This window comes from Sardina pilchardus, chromosome 16 (genome assembly GCF_963854185.1).
Source record: "Sardina pilchardus chromosome 16, fSarPil1.1, whole genome shotgun sequence".
Classification (NCBI taxonomy): Eukaryota; Metazoa; Chordata; class Actinopteri; order Clupeiformes; family Clupeidae; genus Sardina; species Sardina pilchardus.
This window is the reverse complement of record NC_085009.1, coordinates 14,278,823-14,299,811: the sequence shown is the minus strand read 5'-3', so window position 1 is coordinate 14,299,811 and position 20,989 is coordinate 14,278,823. Positions and strand designations below refer to the sequence as shown.

General features: G+C 42.7%; 1 protein-coding gene across 3 annotated transcripts in view; it reads left to right on the top strand.

Moving 5' to 3' along the window:
• arhgap36 (Rho GTPase activating protein 36) overlaps nt 1-20,989 on the top strand; it is a 36,527-nt gene that overhangs the window by 10,822 nt on the left and 4,716 nt on the right. For 2 of the 3 annotated variants that reach the window (XM_062517330.1, XM_062517329.1), the window contains exons 2-10: nt 5,973-6,129; nt 8,992-9,060; nt 12,906-13,186; nt 16,465-16,666; nt 16,996-17,051; nt 17,764-17,914; nt 18,364-18,512; nt 19,470-19,634; nt 20,595-20,683. In XM_062517330.1, coding sequence (XP_062373314.1) covers nt 5,973-6,129; nt 8,992-9,060; nt 12,906-13,186; nt 16,465-16,666; nt 16,996-17,051; nt 17,764-17,914; nt 18,364-18,512; nt 19,470-19,634; nt 20,595-20,683 — 1,319 coding nt within the window. Of the gene's footprint in view, nt 1-433; nt 621-5,972; nt 6,130-8,991; nt 9,061-12,905; nt 13,187-16,464; nt 16,667-16,995; nt 17,052-17,763; nt 17,915-18,363; nt 18,513-19,469; nt 19,635-20,594; nt 20,684-20,989 lie in introns of those variants that run through there. The other variant, XM_062517331.1, reaches the window with a different exon arrangement.

Here is a 20,989-nt window from a genome sequence, read left to right as displayed (position 1 = left end):
TGTGTGTGTGTAAGTGTGTAAGTGTGTGTGTGTGTGTGCGCGTGTGCGCGTGCATGTGTGTATGTGTGTGTGTGTTTATGCTGAAGGGAGTATCCATTTTTTCTCTCTGCATGTGAGCATTGTCCCACCGTGGTCTCCTAGTGGGAGGCACAGGCAAAGGCGCGCAGGATGAAGGGAAGCTCTCGTTAAAGTGAGCCACTATGTCTGGATCCTCCCTCCCTCCATCCCTCCCTCTCTCCCTCCCTCCCTCCATCCCTTCCTCTCTCTCTCCCTCCCTCCCTCAAACTTCTCTCCTCCCCCTCTGTTCATCTCTCCTCCTCCTCCTCCTCCTCCTCCTCGGCTCTCCTCACTCTCCTCCCATCCCGAGCAATCTGGCTGTGTTTACCGAGTCCCATCTTGGCAGTGGCATTGCTTCATTCTGAGCAACGTCAGGGGGCAGCAGATTAAAAGTGCTGATCTCTGTCTTGCTGGACGGTGGTGTGCGCGTTTGCCCTTTTGGATGCCACATTGCCAAAGGAGGCTTTCTTCTTTCACATGCCCACACTCTTGGAGTTGGTTCTCAGCTCTGACTCTTGTTTGTGAGCGCCTGTGATCACCGGTGCCAGACCCCCAGTCACCAGGTACAGTCTGTATTTGTATTTTCTGTCTCTTATTGTGTCTAGTCATTGCTGTGTCTGTTGGGTGCTGAAATGGAGTTGTAATTGTTGGGGCATAACTTTTGCCTGTTGAATGTTATGTCTTAGAGACTATTGGAGGTATATGCTAACACAAAACAAAAATGTCTTTTGCATTTTTGTAAAGCCTAACATATGTTGTGTAAGATCATTTTGTGTACATTAAGGATGTGCGTGGTTTAATTTGCTAGTTGCTAGTACATTTACCTGTACCCAAACCTAATCATACAATGGATCTGATACACATAGACCATGGTCTATGTCTACTAGACATAGATATAGTGATAGACCATAATCTATATACTAGACATAGATATAGCGATAGACCATAGTCGACTACCAGACATACAGTAGATACAGTATAGCGATAGGCCATAGTCTATATCTACTAGACATAGACATAGCCATAGACTTAAAATAAATATTAGGTTAGTACTGTATCTATCTATCTATCTATCTATCAGCAGGCTTACACAGTACAGTTCCCTATATCACCAAAGTTTTATTCATGTGTGCTGACCTTTGTGCCTAGTCAGAGTGAATGAGAGTTAAGCGTTATTGTTCTTAGTGTGTTTATGACTATCGGGCTTCATCTAGGACACAACACATGATTCTGATTCCTTACAGTGTTACACCGTTTGCCCACAACTAAACGGCACACAGAGAAGTGCATGACAGCTGAGCAAAAAAGGGCTATTGTGCTCCAGATCATATCCAACAGCCCTTACAAGTCCATTTCTACGTCTCTTTTTCCTGGAATGAACACACGTCAGGCTCTATAGAGGTTGGGGGTTAGAGTGTTATACTTACGTCTACTGATGTTTTCTTCAGGATGAATGTTCCTGATTGTGTGTGTGTGTGTGTGTGTGCGCGCGCGCGAGTGTGTCTGTGCACGCAAGTGTGTGTGTGTGTATGTGTGTGTGTGTTTGTGGGAAAGAGACACAGACAGAGAGAGAGAGAGTGTCTGTATGTCACCTGATAGATATACAACTGTTACAAGTTGACAGACTTTACACTTTGCACTCTGATTTCTAAGTATGATTAATTTAGCACATTTTACATAGCGGTAGTCTGATAAGAGCCTTAGAGAACTTTCCGGAATCTTTGTCATATATGGCAATATCTATCTCCTGGCACTCGCAGGGCTCAAGAGTTTCAGCTTCTGTCCTCTATCAACAAGTGTTTTTAAATTGTTGGCAGTCATACCTAACAGTCAACAGTGTAGATCAGTCCAGATTCTTCCGAAGCTAAAAATACTGATTAATTGAACTTTGAGTTGGCTCTGGATCAAAGGTAGCCAATGAAATTCTTCCAGTGTGATCTTGGTACTCCAAGCACTGCGTTCACATTTAATTTATCTCCGAACACAAACAGTGTATGGTGAATTGACTCTTTAGTCCTTAAAGTGAAATAGTTGGCCATTTTAACATAAACTCAGGACAGTCCTTTTTTTTTTTGGAGACGTCTGGCAACCATCACACACTATTAATGCCCAATCACTCATATCAGTATTCACATCAGAGACGCTATGCCAGCTTTCCTAGCTGATATATACAGCAGCGATGCAATACACAGCACAGTCAATTCCTCGCCTCAATCAATAGATTTGTATTTGGAACAAAGTTTAAACAGTGAACGTGCAAAACTGCCTCTGTTTGAAAACCATGTCAAGTGGATAAATCAGTCTAAGCAAAAACTAGATTGCGAGGACTCCAAGGTTAAGTACCAGATAGTTTTTTTGTTCTCCTCCATGCAAACCATTGTCGTTTAACTCTACTTGTTGATATAGTAAGTAAGTAAGTAAGTACTTTATTTGTATAGCGCTTTTAGTTGCTATAGCGCTTTTGTTGTTGATTGTTATATAGCATTGACATCAGAGTTCCTTTTTGAGAGTGTAAGCTTCACATTCTAAAGCATATAGCAAATGGCCACTGAATTTAATGAAGAAAAAAAAAACAACATGCAGAAAAGTTGTTGAGAAATCACGAGACCGTAATGAGATGACGACCTTCTAGAGCCCATACGGTTGGCACACTTTCAGCAGGAAGCCAAAGCTGAATACCGGGCACAGTATAGAGCACACTAGGTGATGTATGACCTTTCCCCTAACAGTTGATGTCCTCTTTGTCATGAGCGAACGTTTTCAAATGTTTCATAATCCTTTATGAATAATATTTCAACAATATGTTTTGGAAGTCAAGTCCAAAACATGCTTACCACATGGCGGCAAAAACATTGCCATATGTAAATGTTGCTATCATCATTATGTGGAATTGCTGATGGAGTTCTAAACAAATCACACATTACAGCTGCAGTAAACCAGCTATCATTGACTTAACACAATGACTCTGAATCACTGAGTTCACTGAATCGGGGCAGTGCAATAAGATTTGACTAGTGATTTATGACCAGTGTCACAAAGCAGGTCCTGTTCGTGAGGTCAGGACAGGTGGCCTATAAAAGAGTTTCACAACTTTAGACAGTATCACACATGTACATACTTAAAGGCATTTTGATCCAGCATACTCTACAATTCGTAATGAGGAGACACAGCAAAGAATCCCCCATATAAATACCAATATGGTATTTGTCTACACATACCCTGCCCCCTACTTTATTGTGAGTAGCCTGATCTTCTGAAATAACTGCCCAAAGTGGTTACCAAGATGGCCACTGGATGGTGGGACTTGCCTATGAGGCCTTTGATAATACTCCTCAGAGTCCTCCAGTTGTCCATCCAGTGTTTGCACTCAGAAAAACTCCAGCGTTTGTTCTCCACCCTGACTCTGTATGGGAAACAGACCACATAGTGGCCCCAAACTATAGCGCTAAACAACTCCAGACGCTCAAACACAATGCTTCAGCCACGAGAGGAGGGGGTGGTGCAATTATGGCGACCATTAACGACCTTTCGCCATGAATCACCCACTCTGATCGTAACTCTCTTCGTAGTGCTGTCACTCTCCCTTTCACGCAGTGCGTTGTTTGTGTCCAGTTACATCCAGTTGTTACGGCATTGTGGCTCACGTAACTTGATCAGACGCAATTCTTGTGGTCACTGTGTGTTCGACTGCTCACACTGCAATAGAGCCAACAAAACATTTGGACAAACCAGACATCCGATCGGATTAGGCTGGAGCTGGAATGTTGATTGTTACATCTTCTAAGGTGTGGTGGGCCCCCTCTAGCCACATGCCGAATCGGACAGGGTTTTGGCCCAATCACAGTGTGTGCCTGGCGTAAGACCTACAGTGTGTTCTCGTGATCCATGATACAGTTTTTTACAATCACTTTTTGCTACTATTTTCAGAACCTTGATGTCATTTTTCAAAACTCTAGACACAAAACTCAAAACGGTTATCACTTGTAACACAGGCCCTCTAATGTTCAAAACATTGGATTGTACATTCACATCTTCAAAGAAATCTTGCAATTGCACAATCATTGGTTCAAAAAACAAATTTACTGTGAAATACCACTGAAACATAACTATAGATCACCCGCACACAAGCAACCGATAGTTTCATTGTGTCATTGTTCGTACAATCATTAGATATTGTAGAACAAAATAGGTGATACAGGTTTCATTATGGTGCTACAGGAACAGTACAGTAAACACATCTCTGTAAAAGTACTGCAGTAGTAAAGAGAATACTACAGAGACAGTGGAATCATTGATCAAAGTTTGTAATACAGTATATTGATGCAAAACACTACAGTACAATCACAACATAGGTTTATTTGAATTAAAGTAAAAATAATTAGCTATGAAATACAGCCTGATGAAAATATAAAATATAAAAAAAATATATATTTTTTATATAAAGATATAAAATATTAGGCTACATCCATGGATATTGTAGTCTAATTGGTTCATGCTCCACGCTAATTGGTGACAGTGAATCTCGTTATGGTATCTTGAAACTTTCATGATTTGCAGTAAACATGGAAGATTGTGTGTCTGTCTGTTTCGTGTTTCCATACAACTGCATAAGAGTAATGCAACAGTTACTTATCATTTTGAGCAGTTGTATCAATTGATAGTTAGATCATTGTAAGGAAATGAATAGACGCTCATTTGAAATGTAATGTGTGAATTGCCTTTTGAAATAGTAGTACTTTGATGTTAAGTTGTATCATATTGAACAGGTGAGTTTTGTTGAATGAACAAATGATCTAAGTTGTATGTGTATTGTATCCAAGCAATTGAGAAAAGGGTTAGAGTTTTGAAAAATGTGCATTTTGATCATTGGTTGTGAGTTTTGTGTCTAGAGTTGTGAAAAATGACATCAAGGTTCTGAAAATAGTAGCAAAGTGATTGTAAAAAACTGTAATTCTAAATTAATCTCAGCAGTGATATAACCCCGCAACACACATGACAACTGTGTGTGTGTGTGTGTGTGTGTGTGTGTGTGTGTGTGTGTGTGTGTGTGTGTGTGTGTGTGTGTGTGTGTGTGTGTGTGTGTGTGTGTGTGTGTGTGTGTGTGTGTGTGTGTGTGTGTGTGGTGTGTGTGTGTGTGTGTGTGTGTGTGTGTGTCGAAGACCTCCAACAAAGCGGCCCCGAGCACCTACAACAGAGAGAGACAGAGAGAAGTCTATTCCCTAGAGGCATAAAAATGTCAGGAGTTTTGTTCAGTCACAATCACTAAAGAACCAAAAACATTCATTAGATGAGGAAATGAATACACCATGTCTGAGATCAGCTGAAGGAGGATCCTTCCCGGCAGCATCTACACTTTAATCTCCGTCATTTCTCAGACCTGCACTTTCATCATTACAATCTAACATTTTTGGTAACACTTAATCTACAACCTTTCATGTAAATTGAAACTGTAATCAGATTTCAATCCTTCTTGTGGAAGGGAAATGAGCACGTATGAAAAATAATCTGTCTCTATCTCTTCGGGACACAGTCTTAACCCTCATGTAACGCTAGAGAGTCAAACACACACACACACACACACACACACACACACACACACACACACACACACACACACACACACAAAAATACATGTATATAGGAATGGTCTACGCTACAGATCATACCCTTGGAATTATAAGGTTCTGCGTTCTGAGTAGTTCTGAAATATTGAGCTTCAATGTTTTAGAGTTCCATAGAGTTATACTGGTAAGTGGAACATGCCTCTTTACATATAACGTCCAAAATGTCACCTCACCTCCATAAAGTTGTCACAGAATAACAATATGTCAATAGCTCAACTTCAACAAAAATGTCAGATAGAAGCTTATACTGTACTGTAATTCTAAGGGGTCAAACTGTTTGTTTGTTCCTAGGGTGACCACACGTGGACCACCATGCTGGGCCAGAGCGTGAAACTGCAGCCGGTGCCCATCCAGAGTCTGTCGGAGCTGGAGAGGGCCCGACTACAGGAGGTGGCCCTCTACCACCTGGAGGAGCAGGAGCTCGACTTTAAGATCACCATTCCCAGAGGTAATAAGGGCTTTTGAAGTCTGCAGCCACTGTGCCAGCGCTGGTTCTAGTGGCCTTGATTAGACAAATCCCTTGAGGTCCTATGTGGGCAAATCCTAAAATAAGACCGACGGAATATTTGTTTAGAGTCAGATTCCAGTCAGGCCACTATTACAAGGAGCAAGACAACTCCGCGCCATCCACCCTAACATCCTTAGGGGAAACAAAACATTGGGTCAGGGCCCATTGCCCTTAGTCTGCTTTCATCGTTGGTCAAAGGAAATCTGTTTATAGTGAATTTTGACATGTTAGTTATGCTTGAAGTGGCAGAGGACACACATGACGTTAGATAGGGGGATATAATGGAAATAAACGAGCTTCCATACAGAAAGGCAGACCAATTGTTGCAGTTGTTGGTCTGACTTGGTCCATTGGAAAAAATACTTCAGTGATTCTAACCTCATAGTCTACACAAAAAAAGATATATATTCTGTGACCTGCTTTACTTCAATGTTGTCCATTTGTTGTATAGCCTAATCGTCAAAGCTTGTGCATTGCCTGTAATGTTAAAAGAGACTTGATGGGCAAAAGTCCTTTTGTGTGCTCACTGCTCACCCTTCTTATGATGATTGGGTAAATATGTGGTAGGTGCACTTGAACGTGTTCAACACACAAACATATGATTAGTATAGTGCACTAATAGTGCGAAACAAGATGATTCATTTTTATATAGAAACAGCTGTGCTACAAACTCAAATCATTTAAAAGTAAGCATATCTGCCATGAAAGGTTTGTTGCTGGGAAATTAAATCTGACATTGCTATGCTAAAAAGGACTGTCTACAGTCTAGTGCAGAAAAGAATAATGATCTTTTTTGCGCAAAATATAAAATTCTGTTAAGGTAGGGTGTGATTGTTTTGTGGATATAATCACAAATTTAATGTAGTGTGAAGTGCAAAACTGGTCTATGGAAATGACCTATGTGCTGATAAATATGAATATGTGTCTGTATAAAGTCACAGGAGCAACTACTTCTGAACTTCTGAACTTCCGAAGCCGAACTTCACAGTTCAGATCTTAGAATGTCCTTGGAGAAGCATCTTAACTGACCTGCACAGAGAGGTCAGAGTAGATTACGTGGGAAGATTTCATCCTCAGGGGTGGAATTTGTCAAATGCACTGCTCTGACCCAAACAGATGTAGCCTTCTTTCTCACTGACACCATGTCACTGACAGCCCTTTATTTTTGGAGCATTGCAGGGCATGGGGTGGCTGTCTGGCTTACTGAAGCTGCCTTCGCTAAATGGCCCACCAGGGACATTAAATCATTTTCACAGGCCAGCAGCGAGCAGTGGTGCTTTTCTGAAAATATTCCCTGCAAATCTCTCTCTGTTGTGAACCTTATGCTAAGTTCGTTAAAAAAATGGCCTCTGTTTTGAATCTCATTTCGAGCTCATTGGAGGATCTTCAGGTTGTGGTTTTAGGCAATTATTTCAGTCTCATGATTCATGCATTCGTTTGGCTCTGTCCTGAATCCCCCTGTAAGCGTCGACTCACCCTGGCTGTGCTGTTCCCGCTTTTTGTTGATCTCTCCTGCCCTGGTGTTTCTCTCTCTCTCTCTCTCTCTCTCTCTCTCTCTCTCTCTCTCTCTCTCTCTCTCTCATATTTGTTTTGTTTGTCACTGTTTACGTCTCCTCCCTCAGATTTCGGCAAGTTTGTTACGTCTCCGTTGTTATGTTATTGTCTCTTTAGCTCTTTCTGCGCTACAATTGTCTCTCTGATGAGTAGAGTGCGCTTGGAAGATTATTCCCTTGATGCTGGGCTTCTTTTGTAAGAGGGGAGAGAGGCAATTGAATGGGGTAACCACAGAAGAAACAAACTTCTCATTTCCTGCAGTCATGGGAATATGACCCTGCCTGAGCCCCATCACATGGCCACTCCGGGTTTGGGGTGCTCTGACCCCCGCTCCGCTCATCAGCCGCCATCAGCAATTCGAGCTAAAAGCTGCCAGGAAATCATAACCCAAAGGGACGTGCATGCTCTCAGAAACCGACTTATTATAGACAAACAGAACCGCTGTGCTCGGTGGTGATGGAGTGCTTTTCGCCTATTTAGACATTGAGAAGTTGAAGTGTGTTGGACAGTTAGAAATGTTTTGTCTGTTTGTACTGTCTGGACTCTTGATTGAAAAAATGCGCCCAGGAGGCGTATTGTCATGCGTGGCATGCATGAATAAGAACTGAAGACCAAATAACAATGGGCAAAAGTGTTCTTTTTTATTATTATCATCATTATTATTATTATTATTATTATTATTATTAATAATAATAATAATAATAATGATATTAATCTTTTAGCATTCTCAAAGTACAGCGAATCATGTAAAGTATTCTCACTGAAGTGAAGTCAACAATACTGATCATATTCTACAGTCAGTGTACTTCTGTTGCCTCCTACAGAGGATTCTTTACCCCCAGGGTAGAAAGATTTATGCAAGATCCCCATGTTGCTTGATTTGGCAGCCTTGCTCCAGTTTGTCTTAAGTTTTTAACCCCTTGTACAAATGTATGGGTGCCTTTGTATGTATGTGTGTATGTGCATCACAACGGAACAGAAAGCAGGTCATAGGCCAGTTGAAATGTTATTACAACACTTCCTGTCCTTTACACAGAGGCCTGTCTGTCACCCCACACAGTATGTGGTGGGTTTTATGAGACATTGTTCAGGCACACATTGTTATGTCATTGTTATGTCCGGCTATGCATCTGGTCTCCTGTCCATTTTCTCCCAACTCCGATCTTTGGTTGTGGTCTGTGCATCCCTCTTCTCCTGTTTCCTGTGACTATGCTATTCTCAAAGGACATTGTTTCCATTTATTTACAGAGACCCGCAAGAGGAGGAAGTCACTCAGGAGAAAGTTTGATTCATTCTCTAAAGAGAAGAAAGAACGAGGTGAGACTTTCATTGAACTCTTCCCCCTATTCCTTTGGGACATGTGAAAAGGTGCAAATGTCACTGACATGGTAATTAAAGGGATAGTGTTGAGAATGCACACACATCTAGGTTGTTTTTCACTGTCTACCTATTACTCCATGTGATTTGTATTGCAAAAGCACTTCTACACTGAAGATGTATTTTGCTGATGCAGTTACTACTTCTACCACCACCACCACCACTACTACTACTACAGTACTACTACTACTACTACTACTACCACCACTACTACTACCACCATTACTATACTAACTACTACTACTACTACTACCACCACCACCACTGCTGCTACTACTACTACCACCACTACTGCTATACTACTACTACTACTTCTACCACCACCACCACCACCACCACTACTACTACTACTACTACTACCACCACTACCACCACCACTACTACTACTACTACTACCACCACCACTACTTTAACTACTACTATCACCACTACTACTATAACTACTACTACTACTACTACTACTACCACCACTACTACTATACTAACTACTACTACTACTATCACCACCATCGCTACTATACTACTACTACTACTACTGCATACTGTTGCTACTACTACTACTACACTACTGCTAATACTAGTACTACTAACATCAATACTACTAACCACCACTACTACTACTACTACTACTACAACTACTACTACCACCACCTACTACTATACTACTACTATACTACTACTACTACTACACTACCACACTACTACTACTACTACTAGTACTACTAACCATCAATACTACTAACCACTACTACTACTACTAGTACCACTTACTACTACAACTAATGTTTCGATGGAACTTTGTCACACTAGAACACACATACACTGACACATACTCACACGACATCCACACCCAAATACCACCCCCCCCCCCCGACACACACACACATACACACACACACACATACACACACACACACACACACACACACACACACACACACACACACACACACACACACACACACACACACACACACACACACACATCATACTCATTTTTCTCCATCATACTCATGAAAAACATTGCAATCGCTAATGGTAGATAGATAGATAGATACTTTATTGATCCCCAACGGAAAATTAAAGGGTTACATATCCCATTTATTTCTTTGGTCTCTCTTTTCATTCCGTCTCTTTTAACCTTTCGCTTCCAGTACCCACAGCCTTGCAAGTCTCTCCAGTTCTCTGAGTCAGGTGCGGTGTGATTTTAGAAATGAGCTTGTGATAAGGAGATGTTCCTTGTGAAGCCTGTCACCTGGTACTGGCCAACGCTTGAGGTCTTAATAGATCTCTCAAAGGGCTTTAAGGAGACTTTTAACTCTAAGATCTGGCATGAGCATTCATTCATTCACCTATTCATCTTGAATAGGTTTTGTATTATGCTGTCTCTCTAGTTTACAAAAAAAGAAAACTTGGGAAGAATATAAAAGCGTGAGCAAACAAACTACCCAACTACCCAAATCATTGTTTTTTTCATGCCAAAATGGCAAAATCCACCAATCCTTATTTAACATACAGCCAAATGAATATGTTGTCTGTCATGCTATGTCATATGTTGTGGCTGACTGATGATCAAAGCATCATTAGTGATCTCCTGATGATGTCATGCTACGGCATTGTGTTGTGGCTATAATGATCAAAGCACCATTAGCAATCTAAAAGGAGGCTGAGTTGGCCTCAGGTCAGTGATTTGGGTCAGGCTGTATGTAAATATCTCTCAGCCATCTCACCTGACACCTGGGACGTTCCTCAGAAGTACACATGTACTTGGCACGTGCGTCAGGCTCGACGTCCCCCGGGGGGGGGGGGGGAGGGGTGGGGGCTGATAGGGACGAAGAAGGAGCGATCAATCTCGGGAGTAGGCAATCTGGCCCGAGCTGCCCTGGGCTGGCCCTCTGGTGTGACCTGGGCCCAGGGCCAGTGTACCAGACAGACTTGGAAAGCGTCGGTCGGGACGGCTGACATCACACTAAAGATCTGGGGAAGACGCAGGGAGGCAACATGCTGTCGGTGCAGCGCGAGAATCAGGGTTAAAGAGGTCTCTCTTTTTGGGACAACTTTGGTGACAACTCTCTCTAAACGGTGTTAGGCCACCTTCTCATGTCCACAATCATTTCTGGTATAAAAACCTTGACACCTTGTGCCTTGACTACTATTTTAGTGGGACTCACCACCGACTACCTATCCTGAGCAGTCACTAAAAAAGACAAACTATTCTTTTCTGAATGAGACAGAATGGCAGCAAATGCAACCCCCTGACCCTTGAAGTTGGTCCAGCTGAAGTTGGAACATTGGCTACTCTACGGATAGCAGTCTACTGAGTATTCAGATTAAAATCAGATATAGCCTGGCCCTGTGAAAATTTCTCTGTGTCTGTCTCTAATCATTACTGGCTGTAGGTTAACATGCGTCTAGCTTGTACGTCTGTGTGTGTGTGTGTGTGTGTGTGTGTGTGTGTGTGTGTGTGTGTGTGTGTGTGTGTGTGTGTGTGTGTGTCTTCATGTTCTCAGGCTACTAATGGGATTCTCTTCTAAGCTTTATCTCACCTTGTCTGCCTCTGTTATTCTTCCAGACTTAAATCCAGTGTGTCCATTAACAAAGATTATGCATCAGTGGGAGGAAGTCTGAAGTCACAGTCTATCTACTACTGTATATATCAACCATCACATAAAGTTATAGCGTACCAAGTGTTCCGATCGTTTTTTCATGGACAGAATGCATGCTGTAACATGATGTAGGAATTCCCCTTTACGTATATTCCCAACGTTTAGCGCTAAGGGGTCATGCAGTTCATCTGGACCATAGACTGTATAAAAAAGATCTGGGCCCGATGAAGAGTCAAACTCGTACACGTGACACAACAGCCTTTCATAGCGCTGAACTAGGTACTATGAGTACACATGAGAATTGTTCCATTTTCCATTTCCCTAACTGTTAGTCAGCATGGCATCGGAATGAGTTTGGAGCCATTAAGAAAAAAACAAAAAATGTTGTTTTAATGCATTAAATAATCTCGGATGTGAGGCGTCCCTGATGATCTTGGTTGCTTGGTTCAAGCTGCGTTCAGCATACAGAGTGGACTGATGGAAGGTCACAACCAGAGCGATGTTGGAGGCTTTGGTGACAACTCTCTCTAAATGGTGTTAGGCCACCTTCTCATGTCCACAATCATTTCTGGTGTATAAAAACCTTGACACCTTGTGCCTTGACTACTATTTTAGTGCATTTCAATATCTGAATATTATAAATCCAATCAGTAGCGAGAAAAAACAGAGAAAGAGAAACTCTGCATGACCAACTAGGATTTCATTACCAGTAGTTGAGGAGACTGAGAGGACCATAATTCCCATTTCCTGTATGGGAGCTTTGAGTCATACAGAGTGGAGTACGCAGCAGATGGAATCAGTCACCGGATGAGAGAGGATGTTGAGCTGTGAGAACTGTGAAAGTTTAGGAAATTGGCTGCAATAGAGCAGGAATTCTCTACTCTTAAAGGCCAACATTTTCCCAGCAGGAGCAGACTTGTCTACACATATTTGAAATATCTGTTGGAAGTGATGTCCCATAAATACTACATATGAATGCACAGATTTCATGTTATTTACACCTCGTATTATTTACACATCGAGCATGATCTGAGTAACACACAAGTTCACAAAGTTTCATTAGAAATAACCAGAGGAACATCTCCCCCATTATTCATATTTCTCTTTCCTTCTCTCTCTCTCTCTCTCTCTCTCTCTTTCTCTGATATAAATTGTGTATGTTTTCCCCTCTTCTGACAGAAATGGTTCCGAAGGCCTTTGGTCTGCCCCTCTGGCAAGTGATCGCGAATGATCGGGCGCATAAACAGCGGCAGGATGCGCTGAAGGAGAGCCGGCGTGACTGTTTGGACTTGGAGGCCAGCGTGATGCGCTTCCGCGCGGAGAAGCGCCAGCACTACGGCAATCCGTCGCTCAACAGTTTGTTGCCCACACCTGGCGCGGCGTCGTCCTCAGCGCTGGAGATAAGCAACAAGCCACTCTCGCCCACGTTCCTGGACAACACCTCCAGAGTGCATCGCAGGGTAAGGGCTGCCATTGAAAATGCCTACAGTGTACGTTTCGGTGCACACGTCAAAAGTATCATATAGGTATCATATACTTTTGTGCTATTGGTTACATCCCCCATATTGAAATGTTAGTTACTGATTGAGTTGATCATGAGTGTAGATCCCCCCACACACTCAACCCCCAACACCACCACCACCCCCAAAGAAAAGCCTTGATTGACCATATATTGATGACAATTGGTGTTTTTATAAACACACGGTGGATTGAAATTAGCCTGAACAGTTGAATGAAACCATCATCATTCAGCTGTTGCCCACCTACTGTCATGTGAGACATCAACCTACCTGAACAGCACAAGGCAAGCCAGGCACAAAACATCAACAAAGGCACATGGCTCTGGGGTGGGTTGGCTGAGCACCGAGGCAGAGCAGGATTAGCTAGGAAAAGGCAGCGTGTCAACAAGGGACTCACCTGTCATGCAGCACAAAGAAAAGAACAAAGAACAAAAGGCAGGGACGGGTCAATGAGTGGCAAGAAAGACGTAGAATTGTCTACGCGCCTGGCAGGCTTAGAGCACCCTGTTTACATAGGTGAGAGGTTTGCTCTAATCCAATATATTGTGCAAGTAGAATCACAGCTAATCTCTGTGAACACTGTAGCGGGCTCCTGCACGTGTGTGTGAGTGTGTGTGTGTGTGTGTGTGTGTGTGTGTGTGTAGTTATGTGTGTGGGCGTGTGCGTCTGTGAGTGAGTGTGTGTGTCCACACCCTGATATAGCGGCCCATCCAGAGGATTTGACGGCCACTATAGTTGTCTCCACGTTCGCAAAGGATACTGACACCAGAGGAATGCAGGCCTGGCCACTGACCCGTCAATCACTCCTCAGAGTTGATGGTGTCACATGTGTGCACCAGATGTTTGGGAGCTGTTGTGACTCATACACAAAGCCATTCGAGTTTCTCCTTACTTTATTTACGTTTCCTTGCTTTGATTGTGTTTACGTTTACGTTTATGTTTATGTTTATATTTATATTTATGTTACCAGGCAGATGCTTTTGTCCAAAGCCACTCACAGGGATGCAAATAAACATCACAATATCATTATACACAGGAGAGGTGTTCAATTCCTTCTGTGATAGGTATAGGGGTTTCCCACAGCGACCAATCAACAACCAGAAACAAAATCACCAACAAAGCAACCTTTGTAGGCTCGAACATCATCAACAGAGAGGCTTTTGAGAGCATTCCACTGGGGTTAAGTGGAGACCCTCCATCATCAGTTTTTTTTTGCTGAATTAGGGCCAGGACACCTCCAGAAGGCAGTGGTGCCGCGTGAGTGACCCAGACCCCCACCCTCTCACACCCTTCTCCACGTGATGGGTTGTCTTGTCTACCAACAAATTCTTTGTTGCTGTTGCCATTTAATGATCAAATCAGCGACATCTCCAAACAAAATGCAAGTGCTTGATGAGGCAGGGCATCAGCAAATACCAACAAATAACACATTCTTCAGTCAATCCTCTTCTTTGTTGTGGCCTTTTATGATCCGATCAGCAAAATAATCGAACACAGAATTATTAGTTTAAAAAGTAAAAGGAAATAGTCTAAATTAAACGATTAAACGAAAAGTAATAGTAACAGTAACAGTAATAGTTGTTGATTGATTTAAAAATGTAATGCAAATTAAGTGATTGTATAAATATTCACCCCCCCCCCCTCATAACTCAACAGCGGTCCAGCCAATTAGTACTTACAGTACAGTGGGGAGAACGTGTATTTGATACCATGCTAAAGTCGCCTAAAAAGAGGAATATAAAATCATCATTTGACAATTGATCTTAATGCCTTAATTAAAAAAAATGAGTTTTTATTTTTGTTTTTAAAGGCCAGCTATTTCATGGATCCAGGATGTTATGCATCCTGATAAAGTTCCCTTGGTCGTAAGAATTAAAATAGCCCCACATCGTCACATACCCTTCACCATAGTTAGAGATTGGCATGGTGCTTTTTCCAGTAGGCCTATTAGCCTGTTTGATTTGCATTGAGCTCAATGAGCATCAAACAGGCTAATAGGCCTATACCGGAAACTAGTCTCACAATTAGTGAAATGGAGATCGCCTGAGTGCAGTGAATATTTATAGTATAGTACTGGTCAATTGGTATTCCTGGAAGTGAGGGGATGGATCCCCTGGAGTTCCGTGAAATCCATCATTAGGGGATGTAAGAAAAATGGCAAATGTGTAAATCTGCCAAGACAATCACCACAAAACTGAGTGACCGTTCAAGAAGAATAGGCTACTGGTGGGGGAGGCCACCAAGGCACCTACTGGATGACAACTCTGAAGGAGTTAAAAGCTTCTGCAGCTGAGATGGTAGAAACCACATACAGTACAACAACTATTGTTGACTTTGTCAATTCATATTTCTACTGCACAAGAGGCATGATCAATGGGCATAGTTTAAATGACTCTGTACGCTTGGATAGTCCTCCAACCAATCAGACCAGTGATCGGGGTGCGCCTGGAGGATTAGGCAGTTTGTGATTGGTTCCAGCAAACGTGAACAGGAAACAGGAGAGATACATGTGCAGCATTCTTTGCTATGGTGTAAAATATCAATAAAAACTGGTATTGTTAAGCAGTATCAATTTTGGTATCAGTATCGATAAAAATCCTACACAATCCTAACACAAAGGCTTAAACAGCCTGTTCTGTTATTTTGTTGGCTCTTGTCTTTCCTCTCTTCTGATGTTTTATTATGTCCTTCCCACAAATAGCTGAAAAAGCTGTGTGTTGTGAAACAAAACATGCCATAGACCTCAAAGGAAATGATCCACATGAATGCGGTTCCACAGAACTGAATGAGTGATGGTGTCTTGGTTGTTTATCTGCACCAGCTTGAGGTGTGTCCCTCCTACTGTCTAGCAGTTCTAAAGCTTTAAAAAGGTTAGGAGCCAGTTCAGAAGTTAGTTAGACGTCAGTGATCATGCATGGGCAAGTTGATTTCATCTGTTTCATTTGATATGATTGTCAACGTGCGCCGACAACCTGCTGGGCCATTTGTAAGAAGAGAGCCTGAGATCTTTTGGTTCTTCTGTCAGACAAGATTCAAAACCAGTCAAATCTTTTGAGAACAAAAGCTATGCTTTGCTATGCTGAGGGAACCAGTTACAGTGTGTTATCAATCAGGAAAAACAGCATTCAAATCATAGGACCAAGCACACCATCCATTTAAATCTGAGAGTGTATCAACTAATCTCCAATTTGTCTCTCTCTCACATTCTCTCTCTGTAGGGCGGCCTGTCTGTCGACTCCATCTCAGACTTGGTGGACAGCCAATCCAGGCTCCTGGAGGCCCTGCAGCTCTCCCACCCGAACGAACTGGACATCAAGAAGGCCGCCGCTGGTCGAACCCAGACCAAACTCAGCCTCAATCCAATTTATTGTCAGGTGCCACGCGTGGTAGAACGCTGCTGCAAACACATAGAGACCCACGGTCAGTGAAAACTCTAGAACACTTTTTTTTTTCTACCACTCATATGTGTGCATTCTGGAACCTCTTTCTACTCAAGATAACACTGAGAGGGGAGTGAGGGGGAGATTCTGCGCTGCATTCCTTAGCTCTAGCGTAAGCTGCTATTTATATTAAAACAGGAATACTTCAGACATTTTATTTGAGTTGGGCGCGAAAATCACTTACACCTCACATTCACTCCGAATGTTGAATTTCTGATTCTTATCTGTCGATTTATCAAAGTGGTACTCCGCTCCATATGTGACTAGGCTTGAGAGCTCCACTCTAACGGCTTCCTCTCCCTCACACAGGCCTCCAGACAGTGGGGATCTTTCGAGTTGGCAGCTCAAAAAAGAGAGTTCGGCAAGTGAGTGACCGTTTTATTCTCTTACTGCTCTCTAGTGTTGGCACGGAAGAATGCCTGTGGTATAACGTTTAGCATTGCATAACAGCATGGAAACTAGGTGCATTTTCCTTTGTACTGACAAACTGATACATCCAAGGGAAGGGAACTGGTGTATGGTATCATTCATGCTGATTACAAGAAGGCTTTGATAAAAGTGTTTTAAAGGCACCCTATGCAAGTGTTTAACCTAAATATCACAACATCAATAAGACATTTTGATGGTAAACTTACTTGTAGTAGGGAGAATGGAACTCTCTCTCAGTCGTATCAGCCTTGCAACTTCACTCTCCTCCAACCTGGTGAATCAAAAATTGCTTTTTGGCATTTGTGCAATAGCCTACTATCTGTATGAAATCATGTTATTTTATACCTTGTCAGTCAACATGGCTCTTGGGAGGTTATCTTGGCCAGTTTGTAAACAAATCCACATGTACCGTGTCCAGGCACCAGTTCAAGGCATCGGTGGTATTTAGGACAACAGCTGTGCAAAATACAAATACTCAGTTGGGAAAAAAATCTGCATAGGATGCCTTTAAGCGTGTGTCCTGTATCAGGTATGTAGCATGTGCTTCTGTGTTGTACATGTACATGAACTGCATATACTTAGTCATTGGCAACTCTCTCTCTCTCTCTCTCTCTGTGTGTGTGTGTGTGTGTGTGTGTGTGTTGGCAGTTGCGCGACGACTTTGACAGCGGTGTGGACGTCGCGCTGGACGAGGAGCACAGTGTGCACGACGTGGCCGCTTTGCTGAAGGAGTTCCTGAGAGACATGCCAGATCCACTGTTGCCGCGGGAACTCTACAGCGCCTTCCTGCACGGCAACAGTACGCGCCAAAACAGACATCAGCCACAACCACACTATAAATGTTACCCTCTGTTGCTGAGTAAACAGTCAACAACAGAAACACAAAACAATATTGAACATGCATGTGTGATGTGTGCTTATTTTTGTATTTTTAACAACTTCTCACAGGTTGTTGTACTGCTCTGTGTGCATACCGTAATTTCCCAACTATTACCTGTGGCTTATACATTGATTTTGCACAATTTCTTCAGCCATGAGGTTAATAGACAGGGCAGTTAACTTTAATATAGTTTTGTTTCTGTTAACTTGAATAAAACACTGTCCTGCGGCTTATACATAATGTGGCTAATACACATACAATTAGTGTACTGAACATGCATGTTTGGTGTGTGATTATCTCTTTGTCTTTTTAACACCTTCTCGTGAGCTGTTGTAGTTGTGATAACTTGTCCCTGTGTTGTGCTGCAGTGCTCAGAGGGCCGGACCAGCTGAGTTATTTACAGCAGTTGCTGTACCTGCTGCCGCCGTGCAACTGTGACACCCTCCTGCGTCTGCTCACCCTGCTGCACACGGTGCAAGAGCACGCACAGGACACCACAGGACCTGACCAGCAAGAGGTGTGTGTACACAGACTGGAGTGTGTGTGTGTGGTTTTGTTTGTGTGTGTGTGTGTGTGTGTGTGTGTGTGTGTGTGTGTGTGTGTGTGGGTGTGTGTGTGTGTGTGTGTGTGTGTGTGTGTGTGTGTGTGTGTGTGTGTGTGTGTGTGCAAAAAAACTGGCAAAATATTGCTCTGTATCATCAGTAATTGGTAGCCTCTACATATGGAGGCGTAGGTGTCACCTTTACCCTTAGTGTGCATGATGGACTGTGTTATTGGCTGCTTTTGCACACCTTTGTATCAAATTTGGATTATGCCATGATATATGCTTATCTTCTAATCCAAATAAAGAATTGAATGTGTGTGTGTGTGCGTGTGTGTGTGCGTGTGTGTGTTTGTGTGTGTGTGTGTGTGTGTGAAATGGCCTGTCTGAGGTTGTATTTGTTGATAGGGTCTCCATCTGTCTGCTCTGTTTATGTCCCATCCCCATCTCATCGTCATTATGTGACATGATTTACATTGTGGACTTTCACTCATTTAAAGGCAGACTGGACACGTGGGAGCATGCTTACACATGTTTAACATTCACTCAGTTTATAGTTTACACTTTATAGTTTATAGTTTATAGTTTACAGTTTACACACACACACACACACACACACACACACACACACCCTTATATCCTTACTCATTTATTTGTAATACACATAATCACCCATATACATTTACACACACACACACACACACACACACACACACACACACACACACACACACACACACACACACACACACACACACACATACACACTCAGTAATTAACATCTGTTGAGTTTTAGGTCTTGGGCAACAAGATAACAGCACCAAATCTAGTGATCTAGCTATGAGACACACACACACACACACACACACACACACACACACACACACACACACACACACACACACGCAGTAATTAGATTCTGTTGAATTTCAGGTCTTGGGCAACAAGATGACGGCAACCAATCTAGCTGTGATCTTCGGGCCGAACCTACTACAAAACGACAGAGAGCTAAGCTCCCAGGGCCTGGGCATTGAGGACAGTGCAGCTATAATCTCAGTCACCCTCTACCTCATCCAGAACTACCAGCGTCTCTTCACGGTGAGAGACAGAACAACTGACAAAAGAAATGACAATTTAACCCACCCACAGCTGGCCCACTGCTGGCCCACTGCTGGCCCACTCCCTTCTAAATGAACTCTCAATAGTGTCTTACCCATCATAATACAATATTGTATGCTCATAGGCATGCACAGTCACACGCCACTGACATTGTGGCCGTGTAATTTTCTGTTGACATGTAGCGTAGACTGTGGGATGCACTTGATGGAAAACAATATCGTGTGGTTGCATCAAGTTTGCTGGAAATGTCATAGAACTATTCTGATGAGCTAGACAGTCTGAAATTGACAACAGCTGTATTGAGTGAGCACTCCTACAGATTTCAGAACAGGCTCATAGGAAAAAATGGGGCAGACCAACCAAATAGACCTCTGAAGTTCTCCTACAAAAAAGCTACCATCTTTGCCCAAATAAGGAGACCCGGTATCTTACAGTATCATGGGGATTTTCAATTATCGTACCTGTTAAACTCTCGCGGGGATGATGACATTGGAAATGCAGATGTTTTTCGCTACGCAGTTTTGTCCACTGCCGTCCAGTGGATACTGTGATCTTCGGTAGGTGAAGACGGCACACTTTGATCTTTGCTACCCCAGAGCTAACTTACAATGCAACTTGCCATAGGCAGGTAGCTTCAATTAACTCCCGGATCTCCTTAAATGGGCAAAGATGGCAGCTCTGAAGTTCGCCTTTTTGTAGGCGAACTTCAGAGGTCTATGGCCGACTATTCTGTTACTACTGTCAAAGATCATTAAGGGCGGAGCAGAGGGGGGGGCAACAACTGTTCCATTGAAGTCTATGGACATGATACACCCCTTTATGCAGAGGAAGTGATCCCCGTTTTGCGGCCATAGACATGAACTAAGACGAAGTATCTTGCTCCGCCCTTAATGATCTTTGCTACTGCTCACGTGACAACTCCTCCTCTGTGATGTGCAGGTGACAGCTGAGCTCCAGCAGGAGGTGCTGATGAGCCTCATTCAGACGGACCCCGACATCATTGACTACCTTCTGCGCAGGAAACTCAGGTTGGCCTCTTTAATGACATGCAGCCCATTACAGCATTTAATCCTTTAATCCTCAATCCCCAGGAAAGGAATCCCCAGACCTTATAAAAGGATTCACATACCATTTTCATACGCTGCATTTACAATACGGTATGTTGGGTATAAAGGCCTTATGCTACCTAGGACGTAAAAAAAAAAAAAGGCTTGTTGGTGGATTGTGTTTATTTGAAATCAAGTGAAGTAGTTGGAAGGCTGCATGATGGGTACATTCACTTTTATTAAGTGATTTTTTTTAATAAAAGTGAATTTATGCATAGTGCTGCCTCC